This window comes from Salmo salar, chromosome 18, assembly GCF_965601325.2.
Source record: "Salmo salar chromosome 18, fSalSal1, whole genome shotgun sequence".
NCBI lineage: Eukaryota > Metazoa > Chordata > Actinopteri > Salmoniformes > Salmonidae > Salmo > Salmo salar.
Window position 1 is genome coordinate 97,019,323 of NC_138308.1, and position 26,855 is coordinate 97,046,177.

A 26,855-nucleotide genomic window follows, 5' to 3' on the forward strand; every position below is an offset into this window, starting at 1 on the left:
TCCCGATGTACACCATTAGCCAGTGGTATAAAGTACTTAAGTAAAAATACTTTAAAGTACTAATAATTCGTTTTTTGGGGGTATCTTTACTGTACTATTTATGTTTTTGACAACTTTCACATCACTACATTCCTAAAGAAAATAATGTACTTTTTACTCCGTACATTTTCCCTGACACCCAAAAGTACTCGTTATATTTTGAATGATTAGCAGAACAGAAAAATGGTCCAATTCACACACTTATCAAGAGAACATCCCTGGTCATCCATACTGCCAAACTCCCTAAACACAAATGCTTTCTTTGTAAATGATGTCTGAGTGTTGGAGTGTGCCACTGGCTATCCGTAATTAAATTAAAAACAGCAAGAAAATGGTGCCGTCTGGTTTGCTTAGTATAAGGAATTTGAAATGATTTATACTTTTATTTTTGATACTTCAGTATATTTAAAACCTAATACTTTTAGACCTTTTCTCAAGTAATATTTTACGGGGTGACTTTCACTTTTACTTGAGTCATTTTCAATGAAGGAGTCTTCATAGGCAGTGAAGAGAGTTGTAGAGGAAGATGGGTCCAGTTTCGAGGGATCCAGAGATGCTCCCTGTGAGTATGCCGTTGCCAATAGAGAGTGATAGGAATAACATGTGTTTCAGTAAGGTTGGTTTCTTAGCATTCATAGCCATGGTTATCAACTGTACCACAGAAATGGAACATAAATCACCGAAAATGTATGTTGTGGTGGCAGCTGCAGAGAACTCCTTGGGTTATGAGATTTTACAGCAGAACAGTTATAAGGTGTGATGAACGATAGTGTCCCGTTCTCCCAGGCTGCCGGCCTGCTGTAGGATAAGATAGGGCCAAGTAGTGGAATAGTGGTGAGGTTTTAATGGGTCTAGGATCAGAAAGGGTAATGTAGTGGAATAGTGGTGAGGTTTTAATTGATCTAGGATCAGATAGAGCCAAGTAGTGGAGTTGTCGTGAGGTTTTAATGGGTCTAGGATCAGAAAGGTTCATGTAGTGGAATAGTGTGATCCAAAATCACATTTGTGATGCATACTTGCTTTCAAAATGGCTGTGTTGTTTTTCTTGTGAAGTTTATGTCCTAACATAATCTAATTTTATGCTTTCGCCGTAAAGACTTTTTGAAATCGGACAATGTGGTTAGATTAACGAGAAGTTTACCTTTAAAATGGTGTAAAATAGGTTATTGTTTGAGAAAATGAAATTATGAGATTATTGCTGTTTTGTATTTCACTGGCTGTTGAATAGTGTGTTCTCCAGAGAAGTTAACTGCCTTGTTCAGGGGGAGAACAACAGATTTGTACCTTGTCAGCTCGGGGATTCGATCTTGCAACCTTTCAGTTACTAGTCCAACGCTCTAACCACTAGGCTACCCTGCCTCCTCATATGTTTTGATAAGGTTTGTGTCACAACTAAAGTGGCCAAATAACTTCTTAAAAATTAAGCACATTAATCCCCTTTACAATGTGTAGAGCCCAACTGGAATACATTTGCCGCAACTGAGTTTCTCATTTGGGGAAAATAATTTTCACCAAAAAAATGCAGCTTGATAATAAAAGAAAAATGAAATGCTGAAAAGTCTTGAGTCAATAAGTATTCAACCTCTTTGTTACGGCAAACCTAAACAAGTTCAGGAGTAAAGATTTTCTTATCAAGTCACATTATAAGTTGCATGGACTCACTCTGAGTTCAATAATAATGTTTGACATGATGTTTGAATGACTACCTCATCTCTGTACCCCAGACATATAATTATCTGTAAGATCCCTCAGTGGAGCAATGCATTTCAAACACTGATTCAACCTCAAAGACCAGGGAGTTTTCCAATGCCTTGCAACGAAGGGCACCTATTGATAGGTGGGTAAAAATTTAAAAAGCAGGACATTGCAACATGTGGTCAATTATCCATTTAATTGTGGATTTTGATGTGTGCTTGGGGTTATTGTCTTGCTAGAATATCCACTTGCGGTCAACGTCAGCATCCTGGCAGAGAGAACTCGTTTTTTTGGGCTATAATGTCCTGGTACTTGGTAAAGTTTATGATGCCATTGAGCTTAAAAAGGGCCACAGAACCAGTGGAAGCAAAATAGCTTCATAAACGTTAAAGATGCAGAACCATATTTTACTGTAGGTATGAGGTACTTCACTGCACGTGCTTCTGTTTTTCCACACCGAAACCACCGCTGATGTTCATAACTAAAGAGCTCTATTTTCATGTCATCTGACCATAGCACTGCCTGGAGTTTGATAAATGGCACTTGGATTGGAACCGGTGCTATTTCCTCCTTAAAGGGATAGTGCAATATTTTGGCAATTAAAACCTTTTTCTTCTTTCCCAGTCAGATTTTGTCTCTGCATGCAATTTGAAGGACTTTGAAGGTAGTTTTTCCAGTGATCACTAACTAGCGTCAGCGCAATGACTAGAAGTCTTTGGGATCTGCTCTCATAGCTAGCAATTGTGCTGAAGCTACAGTAGTTAATTAAAAAACGTCCTTCAAACTAAAGAAAGAGGGCTAAATAGACCAAAATCTCACAATATCCCTTTAATAACACCTTGACCGGTCATCTTTCCTCCTCTCTTCTTCTCACCTAACCTCTCCTCTCTCATATACCTCTCTTCCCTCCTCCTCTCCTCCCCTAACCTCTCCACTCTCATATACCTCTCTCCCCTACTCCTCTCCTCCCCTCTCCCATACCTCTCTCCCCTCCTCCTCTCCTAACAACACAAACCCTGGTCCTACTTTCACTCTCCCTCCTCCAGACCTTCAGCTTTAAACATTTTGTCGACATTTAGAAAGTTTGCATAGAAAAAAGATGTGACAATTGCCTGCTACAGTGAGATTCTGTTGAACTGTCTTGTGTCGATAAAAACAACTGGACGTAATAACTTCACCCCCCCCCCAAAAAAAAAAACATACCTAGAGTGTGGAATAAACAAGCGGTCTGTGCCAACGTACCGCCATGGTCTGTGCGAATGTATCATCATGGTCCGTGCCATGGTGGAACTTGCATTGTATGTCTGAAATAATTGTATGGTGAAACTTGCATCGAGCCTACCAGAAAAGCAAGGTGAAGCAATTCAGGCATTCTTGAAAGTCACAATAATCCTTGTCCTGAAAAAAAACTATTTTTATATTTGATTATAAAAAAATGCATGCAGTGGGCATAATAAAAGTCAAAATAAAACACTTTGCTTTTATAATTAAAGGATTGAATATTTATAGTTACGTGATAACATCACGTACCCCAACAAACAACGATTAATCAGACTCATTTTCCACAACAATTTGAACCCCTTTTTGTTCCATTCTTGGACTTTACTGTTGTCCACTCATCTTTCTCGCTAACTGTACTCAACATACTTTCAACTTCAAATGACACTTTTGCTTCCGCCATCTCCACCAAACTCCTCACATAACTCGAGAGGGAGGGGTCTGACTCGATCTGTCCATAAAAAGGAGAGGAGGGAGAGGTAGAACTCAATTTCAGCCAAAGGGAGAGTGTGGTGTCTAATTTCTGCATTACCAAATGAGGGGAGGTACAAACACACCAGTCTCAGTTAAACTACATATTTAATAATTAAGATACTTTTGCAAAAGTACTTTCACCTTCAATAATGCACTCTCTCGAATGAACCAGGAAGGTCCCAACACAATGGCTACTGAGATATTTTATACCCAAGAACCACCTCTTCAACGTACATTGACGAACCACAAATCTTAGGAACAGTTCACAAAGTTTAAGTTTTGTATGAAAATACATCTATAAAACACAGCAGACAGCAACTGCTATCTCAACAGTGTTTATTATATAGACGAGTGTCTGGTCTTCCTAGAACTGTCCCTCCCTGGTACGGTATAGTACAAAACCATTAGCTCATGTCGTCTGGAATGCTTTCTAGGCATTCTTATCAAAATATACCATAAATCTCCTCTGTCAGTGCTATCTCATAGAGGCCCATCCTCAGTAAAACACCTCTTGTTCCCACTCCTGGACAAGCTCACTGAGGGGAGTGACTTGCGCCCAGACAATGTGGAGACAAATAATTGGTTCCCCATTAATCACGCCATCCCTTCACATGGTTTAAGAATAGGTAAAGACACATTCACATATGAAGACAATGTTTCATTCTGTCCTCCTCTCTTGCTGATATTCTGCATAGCAACAGAGACATGTAAAAAACAAGTCTGACCTCTCCCCTCTCTGGGCCCCAAGTGACTGAGCCCCAGCTAAGGGAAATGTGCAACAGTATCTCACATAAGCATATTATACTAATGAAACATCTTAATTATCTGTTACCCAACTAATTCTGATTCATCCACCACAAGAGTTAGAACTCAACTCACAGGCAGGATTTCAGAAGGTGAGATTTCAACGTCTGTTCATCTAATACTGTATGTGACAGTATCCCAAATAGCCCTCAATTGCCTATGAAGTGCACTACTTTTGACCAGAGCCCGTAGTGAATATGTGGCCCTGCATTTGTTTTGAAGGATAATGCTAATTCCACAAACTCCCAATTACCCTCTGGACACGCCCCTCTCCTGCTAACTCACCACACCTGAACTCTCTCTGCTAATCACCAATTCCTCTTCCATTCCTTTGGTATAAAAGCAGCTTGTTCTACCTGGGTTTGTTCAGTAGTTGTGGTGTCCCAGTTCCTTTATTGGTCTGTTGTTGTTTGGCTAAAGTAAGTTCCTGCTATTGAAAAATGTATAGGGTTTTAATTTCCTGCGTTGTGGCATAATGTCCTGTTCGTCCTAGCCCAGTATTAGACCTTTAATTTAACTGTAAGGGACTTGTTACAGCTTGTGAGATGAGACATGGTCCAATGATGGTACCTGCTAGCAGAATGAGTCTTACATCTATAATCCTGTAGACTGTTCTGCTCGGTTGCCTTTTGCACTGCGTCTCAGTGAACAACAAACTGAAATGCTGTTTTTACTTTCACCCCCCCCCCCCCCCCCCATCAAAACCTTAAATGGATTTCATGTTGTGCTCAGCTGTCTAGCTAATCCACCTCACCATATGGGCACCATGCAGGGCCATATTGGAAATAGAAGAAACATGGATGTGCAAAGCCAGAACGCAACATAGGCAGCCAAATTTGGATGGGTAGTGTATAAATTTGATTTAGTTATTGATCAGTGCTGTAAATGGTGACTTATCAGAACCATGTAATGTATTATGGATGGCTCTTCAGAGGTGGGACCCATGCTGCTAGCAGGTACCTCATAGAACCATGTCTAGCAAGCTGTTGCTATGGAATGACCTTATACCTTGATTCATTAATTGGTATAATATTGGGCTGTGGTGTAGCTTACTGGTCAGTCGTATGGTAATGTGGAGTATTCGATCCAGCACCACATGTTATCACAGCCTTTCCTGATGGCCATTTCACCTTACCTACTGGTGTTATAAGCCACTAAGCCTTATCTGCCAGCCTTTAATATTATGCTTTTATTTTTTGTTGGATAATAAAAGAACCAGAATTGAATATGGTTCAATAGCCAAAGCTGCAGGGCATTTCTACATTTGGGATCTAGGCCTCTATTACTCCTGTATGAGTGGAGAGAAATACCTGCCCAGATATTCTCCTCAGCCCTGCTTAGGGAATAGGATGGCATTTAGAAAAGCAGACATATTCCTGTTCTAATCTACTGTATGTGGAGTTGAATCTGGTTTTGATGGCTTCACTCTTTGTTTCGCTCAAGAGACTCCATGACCATGTTGACTAGTCTTCTGATTCTCAGTGCTGCCTTTGCTCTAGGAGATGCAAGTAAGAGTCCACTCTTCTTGACTCATTCTGTATTTTTCTTGTAGCATAGGTGACTGACTGATCTACAAATAATATTGTAGCTGTGATTTGTACACTGGCCTTTAAAGCCACATGTAACTTCTCCGTACAGATTCAATTCTAGAAGAAGACTTGTGTCCTTCCGGTTGGACCAAATATGGATCACGCTGCTTAATGTTTGTAAAGACTACAAGGAGCTGGCCTGAAGCAGAGGTATAACCCTTACCATCTAGTGTGAATTTAAAGTGGAAGTGCAGTTGAAATTAGCTCTTTGACATTACCTTAACGGTAATACTTTCTTAAATGGCAACACATGACTGATGTGAAATACTGAACTTCCCTTTAAGATGGGAATTTTCTATACATATTTAATGTGGAGTCGTGCCTCCTGTATACTAGAACCCACAGGACATGGTTTAAGACTGAGGTGAACTAATATCTTTAAGATAATGTTTTTAAAAGGTTAATTAGTTGTGATGGTCAAGTCCAGAAGACAAATTCTCAGCAACACTGGCTAATACATGAAATGTCTTTGTTCCCATCTACTGCTTGGCTGTTACTGTAGGTAATATTTTTTAATTGACTTGCCTAGTTAAATAAATACTTTCTTCTCTAGCGGAACTGTGTGTCCCTTGGTGATAAACTGGTGTCTGTACCCAACGTTGTGAAGTACCTTGGCGCAAACCTGTCATCTGTGCACAGCTCCGAGGAGGATGAGTTTCTACAAGCGTTGGTCTTGGTCAAGACTGTTGGTTTCCCTCCTACCTGGATTGGCGGATTTTATTCTGTGAAGGTGGGACCATTAAGCACAGTGTTATATAGAGCCATTACTGCAAGGAACTCCGTTCCATCTCATATTGCTCAAGTGAAGCGCAGACCTGGATTAAAAAAATAAACGTGAGGTGTGGCATGTAGGCACCTATAATTATTTTTCGTAGTTCTATCTGAGTTGTGTAATGCTATTTTGTGTGGACTCCAGGAAGACTAGCTGCTGCTTGTTAACAGCTACTGTAATGGGATCCACATAAAATATCAAGAGTACTTAGGTAGCCTAGCCGTTAAGACCATGGGTCCAATAAAGGCAAGGCTGCTAGTTTGAATCCCAGAGCTCACTCCGTGAAATCTGACGTGCCCTTGAGCAACGCCCTTAACCTAATTGATCCTGTAAGTCCTTCTAGATGAGAGAATCTACTAAATTACATTTAACTGTCAACTTCAGTAGGAGGTTTTTATACACATGTGAAACGGTTCTAGTTAAGTATAAATGTGATCTATTCCAGACAGTCTTCTTGTAAACGTGTGTGGTCTTTGAAATGCATTGGGATGATTGCGGATGTGAGGATTAGGCTCCACGTTGTTCGTTACACAAGCAACAGTCCCAGTCGGAGGGTTTTGAAGTAGTGGTAGCTTTAACTGTTTTGTTGTTTCAGGTGGTAGAGGAAGGACTACATTTAGTTTGTATTCTGAAATCCCACTTTCCCCCCTCAGGACAGGCGGTGGTTCTGGAGCGATGGCTCCGACTTTGATCACCAGAACTGGGCAAAAGGAAGGCCTGATGCTGGTGCCAGAGAGGCCTGTATTCATATCAACTTTGGAGGTACAGTAATCCCAGTGTCATTCATTGATCCAGTCATCAAAAGAAACTTTATTCCCAGTTCATTTAACAATTGACTCATGTAGACTTTCCTACTGTTGTGTGTCTGTGTACAGCTGAATATTTTGGTTCTGTGTTTCGTCTTCAGGTCAAAAGCGCTGGAACAATGCTTTATGTGGAAGGAGCTTGCCCTCGGTGTGCTCCCTGAGACTCCTGCCGCTTCGCCAGACTATACATTAAAAGCAGCAATGCTATTCCGTAGTGTCTGCATCCTCAATACTTTGTTGAGGATTTGTTTACAGCCAATAAAACGTGTTCACTATTTTGTCTCATGAGTTATTGAACATGAATGATACGTTGTAGTTAGTACTTTCTCTTACTGGTCCCCTGTGGGACTCAAACCCACAACCCCAATGTTGCAAGTGCCATGCTTGACTGCGCCACCAGGACTTAACTATATGTTAATGTAGACCTGCAAAATGCCGCAATATGTTTAGGATACTGACGGTTGAAAAGACATGTTTAACCTGTCATGAAGTTATTTTGATTATGAATTTTTCTTAAGTTGTGTGTTAACCTCTCTAGGCTAGGCGGGACGAATTCGTCCCACCTACGTAACAGCCACTGCTATCCTGTGGCGCGATTTTCAAAACCTTAAAAATCCTATTACTTCAATTTCTCAAACATGACTATTTTACAGCCATTTAATAGGTCTAATATTGGGCTGTGGTGTAACTTACTGGTCAGTCGTATGTTAATGTGGTGTATTCCATCCAGCACCACATGTTATCACAGCCTTTCCTGATGGCCATTTCACCTTACCTACTGGTGTTACAAGCCACTAAGCCTTACCTGCCAGCCTTTTGTATTGTGCTTTTATTTTTTGTTGGACAATAAAAGACCCAGAATTGAATATGGTTCAACCATAATGCCTGCATTCTGACAGATTTGTCAATAGCCAAAGCTGCAGGGCATTTCTACATTTGGGAACTAGGCTTCTGATTCTCAGTGCTGCCTTTGCTCTAGGAGATGCAAGAAAGAGTCCACTTTTCTTGACTCATTCTGTATTTTTAATGTAGAATAGGTGACTGACTGATCTTCAAATAACATTGTAGCTGTGATTTGTACACTGGCCTTTAAAGCCGTATGTAACTTCTCCTTACAGATTCAATTCTAGAAGAAGACTTGTGTCCTTGCGGTTGGACCAAATATAGATCAAGCTGCTAAATGTTTGTAAAGACTACAAGGAGCTGGCCTGAAGCAGAGGTTTCGCCCTTACCATCTACTGTGAATTTGGAGGGACAGTGCAGTTGAAATTAGCTCCTTTACATTACCTTAAAGGTGATACTTTCTTAAACGGCAACACATGACTGATGTGAAATACTGAACATCCCTTTAAATTAACCTTTTAAGACAACATATTTTGCTACAGGGGTACAATAGGAACCATCTTTCACAATAATCCTATTGCAAGATATTCCCTACATAGTACACTGCTTTTAACCAGGGCCTATAGGGTCACAACTAGTCCACTATATAGGGAACAGGGTTCTATTTGGGACACAACTCATCCATCTATTCCATTGTCCTGTTCTTCCAGAAATACAAAAAGTCACCTTGATGACAAGGTTTGGTGAAAGAGAGGCACGCTAGCTATTCACCTTCTCCCACCTTCTCTCCTCCTCACAAAGGAATGCTGTTGGTCCTATCTCTCTTCCAATACTTTAGCCTTAAGACATTGATCTATCACCTCTCATCTTGCAGACTGTTTGAAATTAAATCACACTGAGATTGTGGTATTTCTTGCACAATACTTTTGCACTACGATTATGTAAAAACGTACTACAAACGTCTGCTAACATTAGCCACCGCTAGTTGAGAATCATTGGGAGTGGTGGGGCAGGCTGTGCCGGTCATCTTTTTTTTTTTTTTTTTTTTTTCAAGGGTCTGAAAGATGTTGGAAATTAATATCTTGTTAATGCAAAGAGCAGGAAACTCTGGAAAAAAATACAAGTCGATTTATATAAATGAATGGCTCTGAATGCACTGTCAGCATGCAGCCAAAAGTTACCAACCACTTTTGGAGCTAACTAGCTAGTGCTCTCAAATGGAATCCTTATGTCGACAGCAGATGAGACTTGTGTTCATAACATGGCTAACTTACCTAGCTAACATGACCTAGCTAACAAAACAAGTTATTTTAACAGGATAGATAGCTGGCCATCAGCAACATTGGGTTGTCAATGAGACAGAGCTCGCTAACCAGCTGAGCCAGCAAACAAAATAATAATTTCGTATTTGAAAAAATACCCAACAGACTCTGCATTTCAGGAATCACAGTAGCAAGTATCCCTGGTGCACTGTTGAAATATTTAGCCATTTTAAACTATTTGTTTTTCAATGAAAACTCTACCTTTTTGTAATCATCTCAATGGATTTCATGTGTTTTAAACATGAGCTTGTCCAAGGTGTTGACACTTGACGACAGTGCTATTCATTGGAGCTCTACGATCAGATGCCCAACATTCTGGGGCAAAAGGTCAATAAGACAGACAGCAGGGTTGGCAGTTAATTAAAATGAATGTAACATTCCAGAGCTTATAGTTAAAGTTGCATCTAAAGTCTATCTGCTGACATCACAATGATGACAAAAGGTTTTCCTGCTCATTATTTATCTCATTCTGAAATGTCATTGTGTTTCCAAGACATTATAATGAACTTCAGACTACATCTTCCTCAGCTTCAATTAGGTAGAATTAAGTATCTTCATAACCATATTGTGACCCAATATGCAACACATGAATGTGTTACAAAAGTTGAATACCTTCACTTTGAATTGACCCCAACCCTGTCAAACCGGTAGATGTTGGACAGGTCCAGCAGGTGTTGGGCTGGACAGAAAGTATGCAGAGGTTTGAAGGATGAGAGATAGATTGAGAAAAAAAGAGGGAGGAGTCTGACTGGACGGGTCCTTAAAAAGGAGAGGAGGGAGACTTAGTACTCAACTCACAGGCAGGATTTCAGAAAGTGAGATTTCAACATCTGTTCATCTAATACTGTATGTGACCGTATCTCGAATAGCCCTCAATTGCCTATGAAGTGCACTACTTTTGACCAGAGCCCATAGTGAATATGTGGCCCTGCACTTGTTTTGAAGGATAATGCTAATTCCACAAACTCCCAATTACCCTCTGGACACGCCCCTCTCCTGCTAACTCACCACACCTGAACTCACTCTGCTAATCACCAATTCCTCTTCCATTCCTTTGGTATATAAGCAGCTTGTTTTGTCTGGGGTTGTTCAGAGTTTGTGGTGTCCCCGTTGCTTTATTGGGCCTTTTGTTGGTTGGCTAAAGTAAGTTCCTGCTATTGAAACGGCTCTATGATTTTCATTTCCTGCATTGTGGCATAATATCCTGTTCATCCTAACTTGTGTATTGTTATGGTGTTGCTAGTCCAGTATTAAACCTTTAATTTAAGTGTAAGGAAATTGTTACAGCTTGTGAGATGAGACAAGATACAATGATGTTACCTGCTAGCAGAATGTGTCTTACATCTATAATCCTGTAGACTGTTCTGATTGGTTGCCATTTGCACTGCGTCTCAGTGAACTAGAAACGATGAAATGCTATTTTTACTTTCAAATCAAAAATGGATTCCATGTTGTACTCAGTTATCTAGCCAATCCACCTCACCATATGGGCACCGTGCTGGGCCAGAACGGAAGTAGAGGAAACATGGATGTGCAAAGCCAGAACAAAACATTGGCAGCCATATTTGGATGGGTAGTGTATAAACTAGATTTAGTTATTGATCAGTGCTGTAAATGGTGACTTACTAGAACCATCTAGTGCATTATGGATGGCTCTTCAGAGGTGGGACCCATGCTGCTAGCAGGTACCTCATTGAAAATAATGTAAAGTGAAAGTTGTCAAAAATATAAATAGTAAAGAGACACCCAAAAAATGACTTAAGTACTACTTTAAAGTATTTTTAAATAAGTTCTTTACACCACTAACTAACGGCCCGACAACGGGACCGCTCATTGGGTTAATGAGGCAACTAGTCACACCTGTGACAGGTCCTGTTGGAAGAAGTAGACCGTAACTCAGAGACACCCAGTGAATCCCTTGTGAGAGTGCATCGTTATTTAATAGACGATCTGCATCTCAAATTCTACCTTAATGTTATGTGGCCCTTGTCAAAAGTAGTGCACTATATAGTTGTGCCATTTTGTGGAGCGGCCCCCTGAATTTAAGAGCATAGACTTATCCGTACCTTTGCAGTAAATGGGTAGTCTCTGACAATATCTATAATGCTTCCCATTCCCTATGTAGTGCATTGTAGGCCCTCATCAAAGGTAGTTCACTACATAAGGAGTGAGGAGCCATTTGGGAAGGATGCATATTCCTGTGTGCCAGGCTAATCTATTGTGTGGTTGAAGAAATGATACATGCGTTTTGGCAGAAGACTAGTAGCACCGTGTTGCCCGTACTTGGTTCTTGGGGTCCTCAGTACTGGGTTTAGAAAATTCTGCTTTGGCAGTTGATTAAGTTTTGACAGTAACAGTGGGTTTCCTTAACCTCTCCTCTAGTACCCACAGCCATTCCAGATTTAAAATGCTCAACTAATCTCGCTCTTGGTCTCTCTCTCAGGAGACTATCACCATGGCGATATTGACCATCATTGTGCTTGTCAGCACAGCTTTTGCTCTGGGAGGTAAGAGTGACGTAGCTCACACCTACTCACCACATTTTAATATAAACATTAGTTGGTGTTGCTCTGTCCTACTTCACACACATGTAGGTATTAATACGCAGGTGTGAATTGGAAATGCGTTAATATTCATAACCGGTTCTCCATGGGACACCCTATGAGGGGTCAGCCATTATCAACCTTGACACTGGAGAAATGAAGGTTGTGCCTTGCTGAAGGGAACATAGACGGATATATGAACTTGTCAGCTCACTGACTTGACCTACTGGCCCAACTCTCTAACTGCTAGGCTACCTGCCACTCCTCTACTTCCAGAGATGTATATTGGCGTCTAGATGCTGGACTGAGGTATACTGATATGAATGGTTTGATCATTCAACTGGATTTACGATAGGTTTGTTTAGCAACTATCAGGAAATAACACTGATACAATTTCCAGTCTTAGTATCATCAGCTGTTATATGGAACACAGAAACAGAATTGACTGCACAGGGCTTTTAAACAAGTAGCAGAACTTCAATATTTAGGTTGCATCTGAAACGGAACCCTATTCCGTATGAACTTCTTCTGACCAGGGCCCATATGGGACGCAACCCAAGATTCCAGAAATGTATATTCTGTCCGTACATTTTCCTGTAATGTGATGTCTACATTACAATGTATGTTACCTGTGTCCAGATGCTATGATACGACCCTGTGAGGATGCTAGAGATGCCGCTAAACATGGCCCACCTGGAGCCTACGTCCCCACGTGTGACGACAATGGACAATACACCCCTGAGCAATGTTCGGGCTCTACAGGTTAACAGTGACGCACATGCACACGAAATTCACTTGAATGTGATAATTCAATGTGTATATATTGTATATGCAACATGTCTTTCTGGTAGGTTACTGTTGGTGTGTGACCAGCTACGGACAGAAGATCCAGGGTACAGAGACCCCACCAGGCACTGCTATCAACTGCTAGCAACTGTTCCCCCAAGGTGTGTGTATATAATCATTCACTAAATGTTACTTCTTGCAGCTGGTTCTTGATGTGTCTAATTGTAGATGAAAGGTGTTGGAACTAAAGATGTAGAAGACTGACAGTTGTCTTTACTGTTCTACAGGAACTGATTCACATTCCATACAAATAAATACATGACGGAATCCAGAGATTAAACTGTATTTACTTACTTTATTGTTGGTGTGATATGCTGAACAATTTATCTGAACCAGTCCATTTCTGGGAAATAGAGGAAGGAGTAGGACTGTATTACCACCACACCGGCGGTTACAGGACATGAAGACAGTCAAATTCCACGTGACCATGTAGTAGTTAGGCTTCTCCAAGCTCTGATGCTGGTGATGGTCATTAGTAGCCTGGTACTCAGCACTCTATTGTCCCTCTAATCACTCTGACAAAAGTTGGACAGCCGTTAAGGGGGTTGTGGGGTTAGGTTACACAGGCAAGGCCTTTTTAACGCCTATGGCTCTTGGGTCCATGATATGGGGCATCAGCTTACTCAGTGACACCCACAGAACACAATTGAAAGAGTTGACAGATATTAGCATCTTAACTCTGATTGGAGGACTTGGACTGTGGAATCAAATCTGTAAGTATTTCCTTTGTGGATTTGTCTTTATATGGCAGCTTTCATTCTCTATAGACATCAACATGTCATTCCAATATATACAGGAGTTCAGCAGAGTCCACAATCAGAACCATGCTACTCTGAGGCTGAAGAATTGTTCCAGGCCACTGACGGATGAAAGACCCTTTTACTGAATCTACATCTTCACATTTCACTAAATCATTGCGTTGTTTGCTTCATGCATTCTATCATCCTGTAAAATAAATGACATGCTCTTCGTCATTTGCTGCCATCTGATCTTTTAGGGCCAGACTATGATCTATTAATGGTTAGGGTACGTCATGCCAATATTTGGAGGCAGGGAAGTAACTTGTATGAAAATGGTGGCTCAGTTGGTAGAGGATGGTGTTTGCAACACCAGCTTGGTGTTTGCAACGCCAGGGTTGTTGTGGGTTCGATTCCCACGGGGGGGCCAGTATGAGAAGAAAAGAAATGTATGCATTCACTACTGTAAGTCGCTCTGGATAAGAGTGTCTGCTAAATGACAAAAATGTACAGTATTAGCTAGCATTAAAGTATCGGTTATTCACGTCATTGCCCTATATGAACAGGACATCCAAGAAGTGAAATGAATAACTTCAGAGGGTTAAGTAAATGTTCAGCCTATAATTTTGTAACTAGTTTATTTTATAACTAAAACACACATGACCAGAACAATGTGGGCACCTGCTCGTCAAACATCTCATTCCAAAATCATGGAGTTGGTCCCCTTTTGCTATTACAGCCTCCACTCTTCTGGGAAGGCTTTGCACTAGATGTCGGGAACATTGCTGTGGGGACGTGCTTCCATTCAGCCACAAGAGCATTAGTGAGGTCGGGCACTGATTTTAGGCAATTAGGCCTGGCTTGTAGTTGGCGTTCCAATTCATCCCAAAAGTACTCGATGGGGTTGAGTCAAGTTCTTCTACACCAATCTCGACAAACCATTTATGTATAAACCTGCACGGGGGGGGGGGGACTGTCATGCTGAAACAGGAAAGGGCCTTCCCCAAACTGATGCCACAAAGTTGGAAGCACAGAATCGTCTACAATGTCATTGTATGCAGCAGAAGACCATTGTTCCTCCACCAAACTTTACAGTTGGCACTATGCATTCAGGCAGGTAGCATTCTCCTGGCATCTGCCAAATCAAGATGTGTCCGTCGGACTGCCAGATGGTGACGCGTGACTCATCACTCCAGAGAACGCGTTTCCACTGCTCCAGAGTCCAATTGCGGTGAGATACACACCGCTCCAGTCGACTGTTGCCGTTGCGCATGGTGATCTAAGGGTTGTGTGCGGCTGCTCGGCCATGGAAACCCATTTCGTGAAGCTCCCGACAAACAGTTCTTGCGCTGACATTGCTTCTAGCGGGCTGTTCTAAACTCGGTAGTGAGCGTTGCAACCGAGGACAGACGATTTTTACTTAGGCGTTACGCGCTTCAGCACTCGACGGTCCAATTCTGTGAGCTTGTGTGACTTACCACTTCGTGGCTGAGCCGTTGTTGGTCCTAGACTTTTCCACTTCACAATAACAGCACTTACATTTACAAACTAACTTGTTGAAAAGGTGGCTTCCTATGACGGTGCCACATTGAAAGTCACTGAGCTCTTCTGTAAGGCAATTCTACTGCCAATGTTTGTCTATGGAGATTGCATGGCTGGGTGCTCGATTTTATACACCTGTCAGGAAGGGGAATGTTGCGACAAACAAAAAACATCCAATCAGTGGCAGTACTTTAGGGCGAAAACAGCAAGTTGATGAAAGAGAATGTCAGGTATCATGCAAGCTGGACAATTGAGTGGAAAAAACAGCCTGGCCCGATGAATCTCTAAGCAGCATCAGTCCACAGCCACATCCTGCCTGGTGTCAACGGTACAGGCTGGTGGCGGAGGTGTAATGTTTCCCTGGTACACGTTAAGTCCCTTGATAGTTTCCAAGCCCTGAAGAACTCAAGCTTTTCTGGAGGCAATGGGGGGGATCCAACCCAGTATTAGATGGGTGTACATGTCTTTTCATTATTTAAACTGGTCTACCTTCAGATGAGTCTTGTGAGGCTTGTGTGAAAAGCAAAACAACCGCCATTTTATATTTTGATGGTGGGGTCATATCAATGTCTTTTGAAGAATGTTTAGGGATTTTCACTCTCATTATTCCCAAAAGGTCTTAATGATGAAATGCCTATTTATGTTTTAAATGTGAACATGAATTAATGCTGCCACTTTAGTTTACTCATGTTTTATTCTTGTACGGAAACTTACTTGATAGGTCTATGTCCTCTCTGTGATTTTAGTCTTGTTTGACACGTTATGTTCACACTTTATTAGAATACTCATGAAACGCACAGTTATTTTTGGGTAACACTTATTTTCTCTCATACTCCAACCCCATTGGATGCATTGAACGGATGTGGTTGGAGCAATGTCTACATAGAGGTGCAGGTTGTGAACACTGAAAGCTCTGACAAGGGCGATACGTACAGCTTTAGAGCAGTCAGACTAGCATAGTGTTCGGTGTTCTTTCTCGTCTTATTCAAAACCATGCACCTGCAAATAGATGTGCGAGTGCCTTTTGAATCCTAGTCAGAGTACAATAAAAATGTGGGGTTTAACTGGAGTTCTAAGGTCCGCAGTTCTTTGAACAACCTTACGGTTCTTGGCACTGAAAGTAGCCCCAGAAAGGTTTGTCCAAGAACCCCATAGAAGGTGGGGTTCAAAGAACCTCCTTAGCTGTGTGGGGGGGTTTGCAGGAACCTACCTGCCCAACAAACATTTTGATTTAATGGACAGTAGCAGGCGCTTAACTGAAAAATGGAAAGATCAAGGTGAGCTTTGTCCCTTGTATGATCTAAATATAGTTTGATACCATTTTCCTTTGTGTTCATCTTAAACAGAGATTGGACACAATTCAATGGATAATCATGAGGTAAGATAAGGTTAGCTGTATTGCGTGCAGAAGACTGAACTGCTCACTTGTCTGCAGGTATACAGATGAGGCATGTCAAATGGTATGTTATTCAGATCACATTTACCATCCTTCCACTCAAATATCATGTAGGACTCCACGTTATGGACAAGGTATGAAAACAATAAACAAAAGTTCTGTCACCACAAAAATCAAGGCATGAATTCTGTCATGTGCTTGTGAGTCTGTATAATAAATGCTCAGACTTCGACCTCACTACACCGCTGAATATAACAGTAATCCTGTTCTGCAGTGCACGGTGAGCATTCTGGCTATGGATAGAGAACAGCAACACCCCAGATATCAAATTTTGGACTTGCATGTCACCTCATGATTTTATTTTCTCTCCAAGGATCACTTACAAGGGGTTCTTTGAACATAGGGTTTCTTCAAATTGTAACCAGGGGGAACTCCTAAACGATACTCCAGGAACCTGCACCCGAGTGGCACTGCTGAGTGGTGACAAAGGACAGGCATAACACTTAATGACCTTCTCAGTTCTTTAACACACAACTTAAGAAACATTTATAATCAAAAGAACTTGGCGCAGTCAAGCATGGCACTTGCCAGGGTTGTGAGTTTGAGTCCCACAGGTGACCAGTAAGAAAAGGTACTAACTACAACGAATCAATCATTCATGTTCAATAACTCATGAGACAAAATAGTGTACACATTTTATTGGCTGCAGACAACTCCAACATTTGTGTAGTAACTGAAACTTCATTTAGCAGCAACAATATTTGACTTTACCATGAAGTATTAAGGATGCAGACACTACGGAATAGCATTGCTGCTTTTAATGTATAGTCTGGCGAAGCGGCAGGAGTCTCAGGGAGCACACCGAGGGCAGGCTCCTTCCACATAAAGCATTGTTCCAGCGCTTTTGACCTGAAGATGAAACACAGAACCAAAATAGTCAGCTGTACACAGACACACAACAGTAGGAAAGTCTACATGAGATTCAATTGTTGAATGAACTGGGAATAAAGTTTAATTTGATGACTGGATCAATGAATGATACTGGGATTACTGTACCTCCAAAGTTGATATGAATACAGGCCTCTCTGGCACCAGCATCAGGCCTTCCTTTTGCCCAGTTCTGGTGATCAAAGTCGGAGCCATCGCTCCAGAACCACCGCCTGTCCTGAGGGGGGAAAGTGGGATTTCAGAATACAAACTAAATGTAGTCCTTCCTCTACCACCTGAAACAACAAAACAGTTAAAGCTACCACTACTTCAAAACCCTCCGACTGGGACTGTTGCTTGTGTAACGAACAACGTGGAGCCTAATCCTCACATCCGCAATCATCCCAATGCATTTCAAAGACCACACACATGTTTACAAGAAGACTGTCTGGAATTGATCACATTTATACTTAACTAGAACCGTTTCACATGTGTATAAAAGCCTCCTACTGAAGTTGACAGTTAAATGTAATTTAGTAGAGTCTCATCTAGAAGGACTTACAGGATCAATTAGGTTAAGGGCGTTGCTCAAGGGCACATCAGATTTCACGGAGTGAGCTCTGGGATTCAAACTAGCAGCCTTGCCTTTATTGGCCCCATGGTCTTAACGGCTACTCTTGATATTTTGTATGGAACCCATTACAGTAGCTGTTAACAAGCAGCAGCTCCTCTTCCTGGGGTCCACACAAAATAGCATTAAACAACTAACACAGAACTACGAAAAATAATTACAGGTGCCTACATGCCACACCTCACGTTTATTTTTTGAATCCAGGTTTGCTCTTCACTTGAGCAATATGAGATGGAACGGAGTTCCTTGCAGTAATGGCTCTATATAACACTGTGCTTAATGGTCCCACCTTAACAGAATAAAATCCGCCAATCCAGGTAGGAGGGAAACCAACAGTCTTGACCAAGACCAACGCCTGTAGAAACTCATCCTCCTCGGAGCTGTGCACAGATGCCAGGTTTGCGCCAAGGTACTTCACAACATTGGGTACAGACACCAGTTTATCACCAAGGGACACACAGTGCCGCTAGAGAAGAAAGTATTTATTTAACGAGGCAAGTCAATTAAGAAAATTATCTACAATGACAGCCAAGCAGTAGATGGGAAGAAAGACATTTCATGTATCAGTCAGTGGGCATTGCTGACAATTTGTCCTCTGGACTCTCAACCAAATATTGATCACCAAAACTAATTCCCTTTTAAAACATTCTTAAAGATAACAGTTTATCGCCGCCTCAGGCCATGTCCTGTGGGTTCCAAAATAAAGGAGGCACGACTCCACATTAAAATATTTAAAATGTATAGAAAACACCCATCTTAAAGGGATGTTCAGTATTTCACATCAGTCATGTGTTGCCATTTAAGGAAGTATTACCATTAAGGTAATGTCAAAGAGCTAATTTCAACTACACTTCCCCTTCAAATTCACAGTAGATAGTAAGGGTTATACCTCCGCTTCAGGCCAGCTCCTTGTAGTCTTTACAAACATTAAGCAGCGGGATCCATATTTGGTCCAACCGGAAGGACACAAGTCTTCTTCTAGAATTGAATCTGTACGGAGAAGTTACATGTGGCTTTAAACGCCAGTGTACAAATCACAGGTACAATATTATTTGTAGATCAGTCAGTCACCTATGCTACAAGAGAAATACAGAATGAGTTAAGAAAAGTGGACTCTTACTTGCATCTCCTAGAGCAAAGGTAGCACTGAGAATCAGAAGACTAGTCAACATGGTCATGGAGTCTCCTGAGAGAAACAAAGAGTGAAGTCATCAAAACCACAGATTCAACTCCACATACAGTAGATTAGAACAGGAATATGTCTGCTTTTCTAAATGCCAACCTATTCCCTAAGCAGGGCTGAGGAGAATTTCTGAGCAGGTATTTCTCTCCACTCATACTGGAGTAATAGAGGCCTAGATCCCAAATGTAGAAATGCCCTGCAGCTTTGGCCATTGCCAAATCTGTCAGAATGCAGGCATTATGGTTGAACCATATTCAATTCTGGTTCTTTTATTTTTCAACGAAAAAGTAAAAGCACAATACAAAAGGCTGGCAGCTAAGGCTTAGTGGCTTGTAACACCAGTAGGTAGGGTCAAATGGCCATCAGGAAAGGCTGTGATAACATGTGTTGCTGGATGGAATACTCCACATTAACATACGACTGACCAGTAAGTTACACCACAGCCCAATATTAGACCTATTAATTAATGAAGCAAGGTCTAAGGACATTCCATAGCAACCGCTTGCTAGACATGGTTCAATGAGGTACCTGCTAGCAGCATGGGTCCCACCTCTGAAGAGCCATCCATAATGCACTAGATGGTTCTAGTAAGTCACCATTTACAGCACTGATCAATAAGTAAATCTAGTTTATACACTACCCATCCAAATATGGCTGCCAATGTTTTGTTCTGGCTTTGCACATCCATGTTTCCTCTACTTCCGTTCTGGCCCAGCCCGGTGCCCATATGGTGAGGTGGATTAGCTAGACAGCTGAGCACAACATGGAATCCAAGTTTTTTTTTTTTTTTTTTGGGGGGGGGGGGGGGGGGTTCAGGTGTGGTGAGCAGAGTGAGTTCAGGTGTGGTGAGTTAGCAGGAGAGGGGCGTGTCCAGAGGGTAATTGGGAGTTTGTGGAATTAGCATTATCCTTCAAAACAATTGCAGGGCCACATATTCACTATGGGCTCTGGTCAAAAGTAGTGCACTTCATAGGGAATAGAGGGTTATTTGGGATACATTCACATACAGTATTAGATGAACAGATGTTGAAATCTCACTTTCTGAAATCCTGACTGTGAGTTGAGTTCTAACTCGCCCTTTGGCTGAAACTGAGTTCTATCTCTCCCACCTCTCTATTTTATGGACAGATCCAGTCAGACCCCTCCCTTTCGAGTTTTGTGAGGAGGTCGGTGGAGATTGCGGAAGCAAAAGTGTCGTTTGAAGTTGAAAGTATGTTGTGTACAGTTAGCGAGAAAGATGAGTGGACAACAGTGAAGTCCAAGAATGGAACAAAAAGGGGTTCAAATTGTTGTGGAAAATGAGTCTGATTAACCTGTTATGGCTAGGGGTAGTATTTTCACGGCTGGATAAAAAACGTACCCGATTCAATCTGGTTCCTACTCCTGCCCAGTAACTAGAATATGCATTTAATTATTGGCTTTGGATAGAAAACACTCCAAAGTTTCTAAAACTGTTTGAATGGTGTCTGTGAGTATAACAGAACTCAAATGGCAGGTCAAAACCTGAGAGATTCCTTTACGGGAAGTGGCCTGTCTGACCATTTCTTGAACTTCTTTGCCATCTCTATCTTTTACAAAGGATCTCTGCTCTAACGTGACACTTCCTACGTCTTCCATGGGCGCTCAGAGCCCGGGAAAAACCTGAATGTCGTCATCCCAGCCCCAGGCTGAAACACATTATCGCCTTTCTCAAGTGGCCGATCAAGGGATTGTGGGCTTAGGCGCGTGCCCTGGCCGCCCCCGTCTTTGTGATTTTTCCTCTGTTTGCCGAAAAGGAGATTCCCGGTCGGAATATTATCGCTTTTTTACGAGATAAACTGCATAAAAATTGATTTTAAACAGCGGTTTGACATGCTTCGAAGTACGGTAATGGAATATTTAGACATTTTTTGTCACGAATTGCGCCATGCGCGCGACCCTGATTTACCATTTCGGATAGTTTCTGGAACGCACGAACAAAACGCCGCTATTCGGATAAAACGATGGATTATTTGGGACCAAACCAACATTTGTTATTGAAGTAGCAGTCCTGGGAGTGCATTCTGACGAAGACAACAAAGGTAATAACATTTTTGTTATAGTAAATCTGATTTTGGTGAAGGCTAAACTTGCTGGGTGTCTAAATAGCTAGCCCGTGATGGCTGGGCTATGTACTTAGAATATTGCAAAATGTGCTTTCACCAAAAAGCTATTTTAAAATCGGACATATCGAGTGCATAGAGGAGTTCTGTATCTATAATTCTTAAAATAATTGTTATGCTTTTTGTGAACGTTTATCGTGAGTAATTTAGTAAATTGTTAGTAAATTCCCCGGAAGTTTGCGGGGGGTATGCTAGTTCTGAACGTCACATGCTAATGTAAAAAGCTGTTTTTTGATGTAAATATGAACTTGATTGAACAAAACATGCAAGTATTGTATAACATAATGTCCTAGGTGTGTCATCTGATGAAGATCATCAAAGGTTAGTGCTGCATTTAGCTGTCTTCTGGGTTTTTGTGACATTATATGCTAGCTTGAAAAATGGGTGTCTGATTATTTCTGGCTGGGTACTCTGCTGACATAATCTAATGTTTTGCTTTCGCTGTAAAGCCTTTTTGAAATCGGACAGTGTGGTTAGATAAAGGAGAGTCTTGTCTTTAAAATGCTGTGAAATAGTCATATGTTTGAAAAATTGAAGTTTTTGTATTTTTGAGGAATTTGTAATTCGCGCCACGCCTATCATTGGATATTGGAGCAGGTGTTCCGCTAGCGGAACGTCTAGATGTAAGAGGTTAATCGTTGTTTGTTGGGGTACGTGATGTTATCACGTAACAATAAAGATTCAATCCTTTAACCTCTATGGGCTAGGTGGGACGCTTGCTACTCTACAGCCAGTGTAATCCCGTGGCGCGTTATTCAAATTCCTCAAAAATGCAAAACCTTCAATTTTTCAAACATATGACTATTTTACACCATTTTAAAGATAAGACTCTGGTTAATCTAACCACACTGTCCGATTTCAAAAAGGCTTTTTTTTTATTATTGAACACAGAGTGAGTCCATGCAACTTATAATGTGACTATATAAGAAAATCATTACTCCTGAACTTGTTTCGGTTTGCCGTAACAAAGAGGTTGAATACTTATTGACTCAAGACTTTTCAGCTTTTCATTTAGCTTTTTTTATCAAGCTGCATTTTTATAGTGAAAATTATTTTCCCCAAATGAGAAACTCACGCGCTGCAAATGTATTCCAGTTAGGCTCTACACCCATTGTAAAGGGGATTAATATGCTTAATTTTTAAGAAAGTATTTGGCCACTTTAGTTGTGACACAAACCTTATGAAAACATATCGGGCGGCAGGGTAGCCTAGTGGTTAGAGCATTGGACTAGTAACCGAAAGGTTGCAAGATCGAATCCACGAGCTGACAAGGTACAAATCTGTCATTCTCCCCCTGAACAAGGCAGTTAACCCACTGTTCCTAGGCCATCATTGAAAATAAGAATTTGTTCTTAACTGACTTGCCTAGTTAAATAAAAACATTACATTACGCTTTGATTTGAAAAAGTAGCAAAAAAAAAGTTATGTGCTGTTTCTTGAATTACACTGGGCATAAGTGATAATATATCATTCACAATTTATAGGGTAATATTGTCACCCATCAGACTATTCTTGATTTAATCTTGTCTTTACATGTACTAAATGTGTGAAATTTGTTTTGATTTAGAATGGACAATTATAATACACCTGTCTCAAATCAGGGGCCATAATGTATTATTCCAGCCAGGTGAATTTAGATTTTGGCTAGATGGGAGCAGTGTATGTGCAAAGTTTTACGCTGATCCAATGAACCATTTAATTTCTGTTCAAAATGTTGCATCAACAAACATGTTTATTAATGAAGATTATCTGACTTAGGACTCTAGGCGCAATTTATATTTTGGCTACTAGATGGCAAGTTTTGCATTTCTATTCAAAATGTTGTATCAAGTCTGCTCGAATGTGCCTAATTGATCAATATATACATTTTCAAGTAGATAACTGTACACTCTCCTCAAACAATAGCATGACATTTTTTCACTGTAACAGCTACTGTAAATTGGACAGTGCAATTTGATTAACAAGAAGTTAAGCTTTCTGACCGAAAAAAGACATGTCTATGTCCTGGGAAATGTTCTTGTTACTTACAAACTCATGCTAATCACATAAGCCTACGTTAGCTCAACCGTCCTGCATGGGGGACACCGATCCCGAGGTTAACTAAAATTGGAGAATTTAGTAGTGTGTGTGTGTGTGTGTGTGTGTGATTGTGTGCGCCGACTCGTGCTGGTGTGTGATCCTAGACCCATCAAAACCTCCCCACTATTCCACTACTTGGCCCAATCTGATCCTACAGAAGGCCGGCAGCCTGGGAGAACGGGACACTATCGTTCATTACACCTTGTAACTATTCTGCAGTAAAATCTCATAATCCAATGAGTTCTCTGCAGCTACCACCACAACATCTATTTTCAGTGATTTATGTTCCATTTCTGTTGTACAGTTGATAACCATGGCTATGAATGCTAAGAAACCAACCTTACTGAAACACATGTTATTCCTATCACTCTCTATTGGCAACGGCATACTCACAGGGAGCCTCTCTGGATCCCTCGAAACTGGACCCATCTTCCTCTACTACTCTCTTCACTGCCTATGAAGATTCCTTCAATGAAAATGACTGAAGTAAAAGTGAAAGTCACCCAGTAAAATATTACTTGAGAAAAGGTCTAAAAGTATTAGGTTTTAAATATACTGAAGTATCAAATTCCTTATACTAAGCAAAGCAGACGGCACCATTTTATTGTTGTTTTTCATTTAATTACGGATAGCCAGTGTCACACTCCAACACTCAGACATAATTTACAAAGAAAGCATTTGTGTTTAGGGAGTCTGCCAGATCAGAGGCAGTATGGATGACCAGGGATGTTCTCTTGATAAGTGTGTGAATTGGACCATTTTTCTGTTCTGCTAATCATTCAAAATGTAACGAGTACTTTTGGGTGTCAGGGAAAATGTACGGAGTAAAAAGAACATTATTTCCTTTAGGAATGTAGTGAAGTGAAAGTTGTCAAAAACATAAATAGTAAAGTAAAGATACCCCAAAAAAACGAATTAGTACTTTACACCACTGGCTATGGCCGACATCGGGATCTCTCGTTGGGTTAATGAGGCAACTAGTCACACCTGTGACAGGTCCTTTAAAAGGAGAGGTAGAAGAGGTAGACCATAACTCACAGACAACAAAGAGAGAGACTCACAGTGAATCCCTTGGAAGAGTGCAGAAGGTGAGATTGTGTCATTATTTAATAGACTATCTGCATCTCAAATGGCACCTTAATCTTATATGGCCCTGGTCAAATGTAGTGCACTATATAGGGTGCCATTTTGTGGAGTGACCCCCTGCATTTAAGAGCGTAGACTAATAGTTACCTTTGCTGTAAATGGGTAGTCTCTGACTAGATCTAGGCTGCTTCGCAATCCCTATGTACTTCATTATGGGCCCTCGTCAAAGATGGTTCACTACATAAGAAATGAGGAGCCATTTGTGAAGAATACATATTCCTGTGTGCCAGGCTTATCTATTGTATGTGGTTGAAGAGCTGATACCTGAGTTTTGGCAGAAGACTAGTAGCACCGTGTTGCCAATACTCGGTTCTTGGGGTCCTCAGGACTGGATTTAGGAAAGGCTGCCTTAGCAGTTGCTTAAGTGTTATAATTAACAGAGGGTTTCCTTAACCTCTCCTCTAGTTCCACCAGCCATTCCACTGACTTGGAATATTCCAGTACTATCACAGCTGATTAAAATTCTCAACTAATCCTCTCTCTCTCTCTCTCTCTCAGGAGACCTATCATCATGGCGACATTGACCATCATTCTGCTTGTCAGCACGGTTTTTGCTCTGGGAGGTAGGAGTTACATACCTCACACCTGCATTTTAATAAACATTAGTGGGTGTTGCTCTGCCCTATTTCACACATGCAGGTGTGACTTGGAAATGTTTTCATAACCGGTTCTCCATGGGACACCCTCTGACACTGGAATAATCAAGGTTGTGCCTTGCTGAAGGGAACATGGATGGATATATCAACTTGTCAGTACACTGATATGAACTACTGGCCCAACGCTCTAACGGCAAGGCTACCTGCCACTCCTCTAGTTCCAGAGATGTATATCGGTGTCTAGATGCTGGACTGAGGTGTTCTGATATGATTGGTTTAATCATTCAACTGTATGTATGACTGGCTTGTCTAGCAAGTATCCGTGTCACTTCTTGATAGAATTTACCCCCACTTTTACAGTCTTTTTTTTTTTCATCAGCAGTTATACAATATGATACAAACACAGGAACTGAATTGACTGTGGGGCCCTTTAAACAAGTAGCAGAATTTCCATTTTTAGCCAGGAAGTCCCTAGGTTGCATCTGAAATGGAACTCTATTCCGTATAAACTACTTCTGAGTAGGGTCCCACACGCGGGCCCCAGGCCCAGCAGCCCAAGCTTCCAGAATGTTATGTCTACGTTACAATGTATGTTACCTGTGTGTCCAGATGCTATGAAACGACCCAAGACCCCTTGTGAGCGTGCTAGAGATGCTGTGATAAATGGCCCGCCTGGAGTCTACGTCCCCACGTGTGACTGCCAGGGAGAATACACCCCTGAGCAACACTGGGGATCTACAGGTTAATGCTCACCCAGTCTTGTACAGCTAACCTTGTGGGGACACACAATTCAGTCCCATTTAAAATCCTATTTCCCCTACCCTTAACACAAAAACCGTACCTGTAATTCTAACCTTAACCCCCTTGGAAATAGCATTTGACCTCATGGGGACTAACAAAATAAGACTTATGCAACAGCTTTTTAACATGTCCACTTCTGGTAGGTTCCTCTTGGTGTGTTACCAGAACTGGACAAAAGATCCCGGGTACTGAGACTCCACCAGGCACTGCTTCTGTCAAATGTGCATGCAGGTACACTCATTCACTAAATGTTCATTCTTTGCAGCTTGTTCTGAGTGTTAATATTTGTTTTTTGTTTAATTATAGTGGCGCTCGCTGATGAGAGGCATTGGAACCAAGACGTTGAGAAGACTTTGCAAAAACATTGGAATTACTTTGATGCTTGTCTTTACAGTACTATGGGTGTTGATTCACATTCTATATGAATAAATCCAGAGCTAAAATTGTTGCTTCACTTGCTTTATTGTTGGTGTTATATGCTGAACCAGTCCATTTCTGGGAAATGGAAGGAATAAGGCTATGGTGACCGTATTACCACCACACCTGTGGTCATGAAGGCAGTCAATTCCATGTGACTGGGCTTTTCCAAGCTATGCTGATGGTCATAAGTAGCCTACTATACTTGATAACTGCCTGGTACTCAGCACTTTATTGCCCTCTAATCA

At 41.3% G+C, this 26,855-nt stretch overlaps 4 protein-coding genes across 5 annotated transcripts; 3 read left to right on the forward strand and 1 right to left on the reverse strand.

The window, feature by feature from the left end:
* Positions 1 to 4,616: 4,616 nt before the first annotated feature.
* On the forward strand, positions 4,617 to 7,732 carry LOC106597551 (ladderlectin). Its single transcript, XM_014188719.3, has 6 exons — positions 4,617 to 4,709; positions 5,734 to 5,798; positions 5,929 to 6,029; positions 6,433 to 6,609; positions 7,305 to 7,413; positions 7,559 to 7,732. Exons 2-6 carry the CDS (start codon positions 5,741 to 5,743, stop codon positions 7,648 to 7,650), a joined length of 537 nt encoding a protein of 178 aa, XP_014044194.2. The 5' UTR covers positions 4,617 to 4,709; positions 5,734 to 5,740; the 3' UTR covers positions 7,651 to 7,732.
* Positions 7,733 to 10,663: 2,931 nt separating this feature from the next.
* LOC106593335 (equistatin-like) lies at positions 10,664 to 13,985 on the forward strand. Of its 2 annotated transcripts, none has more exons than XM_045701699.2 (5): positions 10,664 to 10,765; positions 12,066 to 12,129; positions 12,805 to 12,927; positions 13,017 to 13,112; positions 13,808 to 13,985. In XM_045701699.2, the coding sequence occupies exons 2-4, from the start codon at positions 12,078 to 12,080 to the stop codon at positions 13,094 to 13,096; spliced, it is 255 nt and encodes an 84-aa protein (XP_045557655.1). In that variant the 5' UTR covers positions 10,664 to 10,765; positions 12,066 to 12,077; the 3' UTR covers positions 13,097 to 13,112; positions 13,808 to 13,985. The 2 variants fall into 2 exon arrangements, with proteins under 2 accessions (XP_045557655.1, XP_014040141.1); XM_014184666.3 differs by lacking the exon at positions 13,808 to 13,985 and adding an exon at positions 13,239 to 13,291.
* A 111-nt stretch (positions 13,986 to 14,096) lies between these two features.
* LOC106593060 (ladderlectin-like) lies at positions 14,097 to 19,548 on the reverse strand. Its single transcript, XM_014184406.2, has 5 exons — positions 19,365 to 19,548; positions 19,134 to 19,234; positions 18,534 to 18,710; positions 17,743 to 17,851; positions 14,097 to 17,595 (listed from the first exon to the last, which is right to left on the reverse strand). Exons 1-5 carry the CDS (start codon positions 19,420 to 19,422, stop codon positions 17,504 to 17,506), a joined length of 537 nt encoding a protein of 178 aa, XP_014039881.2. The 5' UTR covers positions 19,423 to 19,548; the 3' UTR covers positions 14,097 to 17,503.
* Positions 19,549 to 24,644: 5,096 nt separating this feature from the next.
* On the forward strand, positions 24,645 to 26,638 carry LOC106593062 (equistatin-like). Its single transcript, XM_014184407.3, has 5 exons — positions 24,645 to 24,735; positions 25,292 to 25,356; positions 25,999 to 26,130; positions 26,334 to 26,421; positions 26,497 to 26,638. Exons 2-5 carry the CDS (start codon positions 25,305 to 25,307, stop codon positions 26,507 to 26,509), a joined length of 285 nt encoding a protein of 94 aa, XP_014039882.2. The 5' UTR covers positions 24,645 to 24,735; positions 25,292 to 25,304; the 3' UTR covers positions 26,510 to 26,638.
* The last annotated feature ends 217 nt before the right edge of the window (positions 26,639 to 26,855 follow it).

Excerpts from the sequence above, each read along its gene's own strand:
- LOC106597551 (XM_014188719.3), top strand. The coding sequence starts at position 5,741 with ATGACCATGTTGACTAGTCTTCTGATTCTCAGTGCTGCCTTTGCTCTA. Across the intron at positions 5,799-5,928 it reads CTTTGCTCTAGGAGATGCAA|ATTCAATTCTAGAAGAAGAC; the intron begins GTAAGAGTCCAC and ends TTCTCCGTACAG. Across the intron at positions 6,030-6,432 it reads GGAGCTGGCCTGAAGCAGAG|CGGAACTGTGTGTCCCTTGG; the intron begins GTATAACCCTTA and ends TTTCTTCTCTAG.
- LOC106593335 (XM_045701699.2), top strand. The coding sequence starts at position 12,078 with ATGGCGATATTGACCATCATTGTGCTTGTCAGCACAGCTTTTGCTCTG. Across the intron at positions 12,130-12,804 it reads CACAGCTTTTGCTCTGGGAG|ATGCTATGATACGACCCTGT; the intron begins GTAAGAGTGACG and ends ACCTGTGTCCAG. Across the intron at positions 12,928-13,016 it reads GCAATGTTCGGGCTCTACAG|GTTACTGTTGGTGTGTGACC; the intron begins GTTAACAGTGAC and ends TCTTTCTGGTAG.
- LOC106593060 (XM_014184406.2), bottom strand. The coding sequence starts at position 19,422 with ATGACCATGTTGACTAGTCTTCTGATTCTCAGTGCTACCTTTGCTCTA. Across the intron at positions 18,711-19,133 it reads GGAGCTGGCCTGAAGCGGAG|CGGCACTGTGTGTCCCTTGG; the intron begins GTATAACCCTTA and ends TTTCTTCTCTAG. Across the intron at positions 17,596-17,742 it reads TATTCATATCAACTTTGGAG|GTCAAAAGCGCTGGAACAAT; the intron begins GTACAGTAATCC and ends TTTCATCTTCAG.
- LOC106593062 (XM_014184407.3), top strand. The coding sequence starts at position 25,305 with ATGGCGACATTGACCATCATTCTGCTTGTCAGCACGGTTTTTGCTCTG. Across the intron at positions 25,357-25,998 it reads CACGGTTTTTGCTCTGGGAG|ATGCTATGAAACGACCCAAG; the intron begins GTAGGAGTTACA and ends CTGTGTGTCCAG. Across the intron at positions 26,131-26,333 it reads GCAACACTGGGGATCTACAG|GTTCCTCTTGGTGTGTTACC; the intron begins GTTAATGCTCAC and ends CACTTCTGGTAG.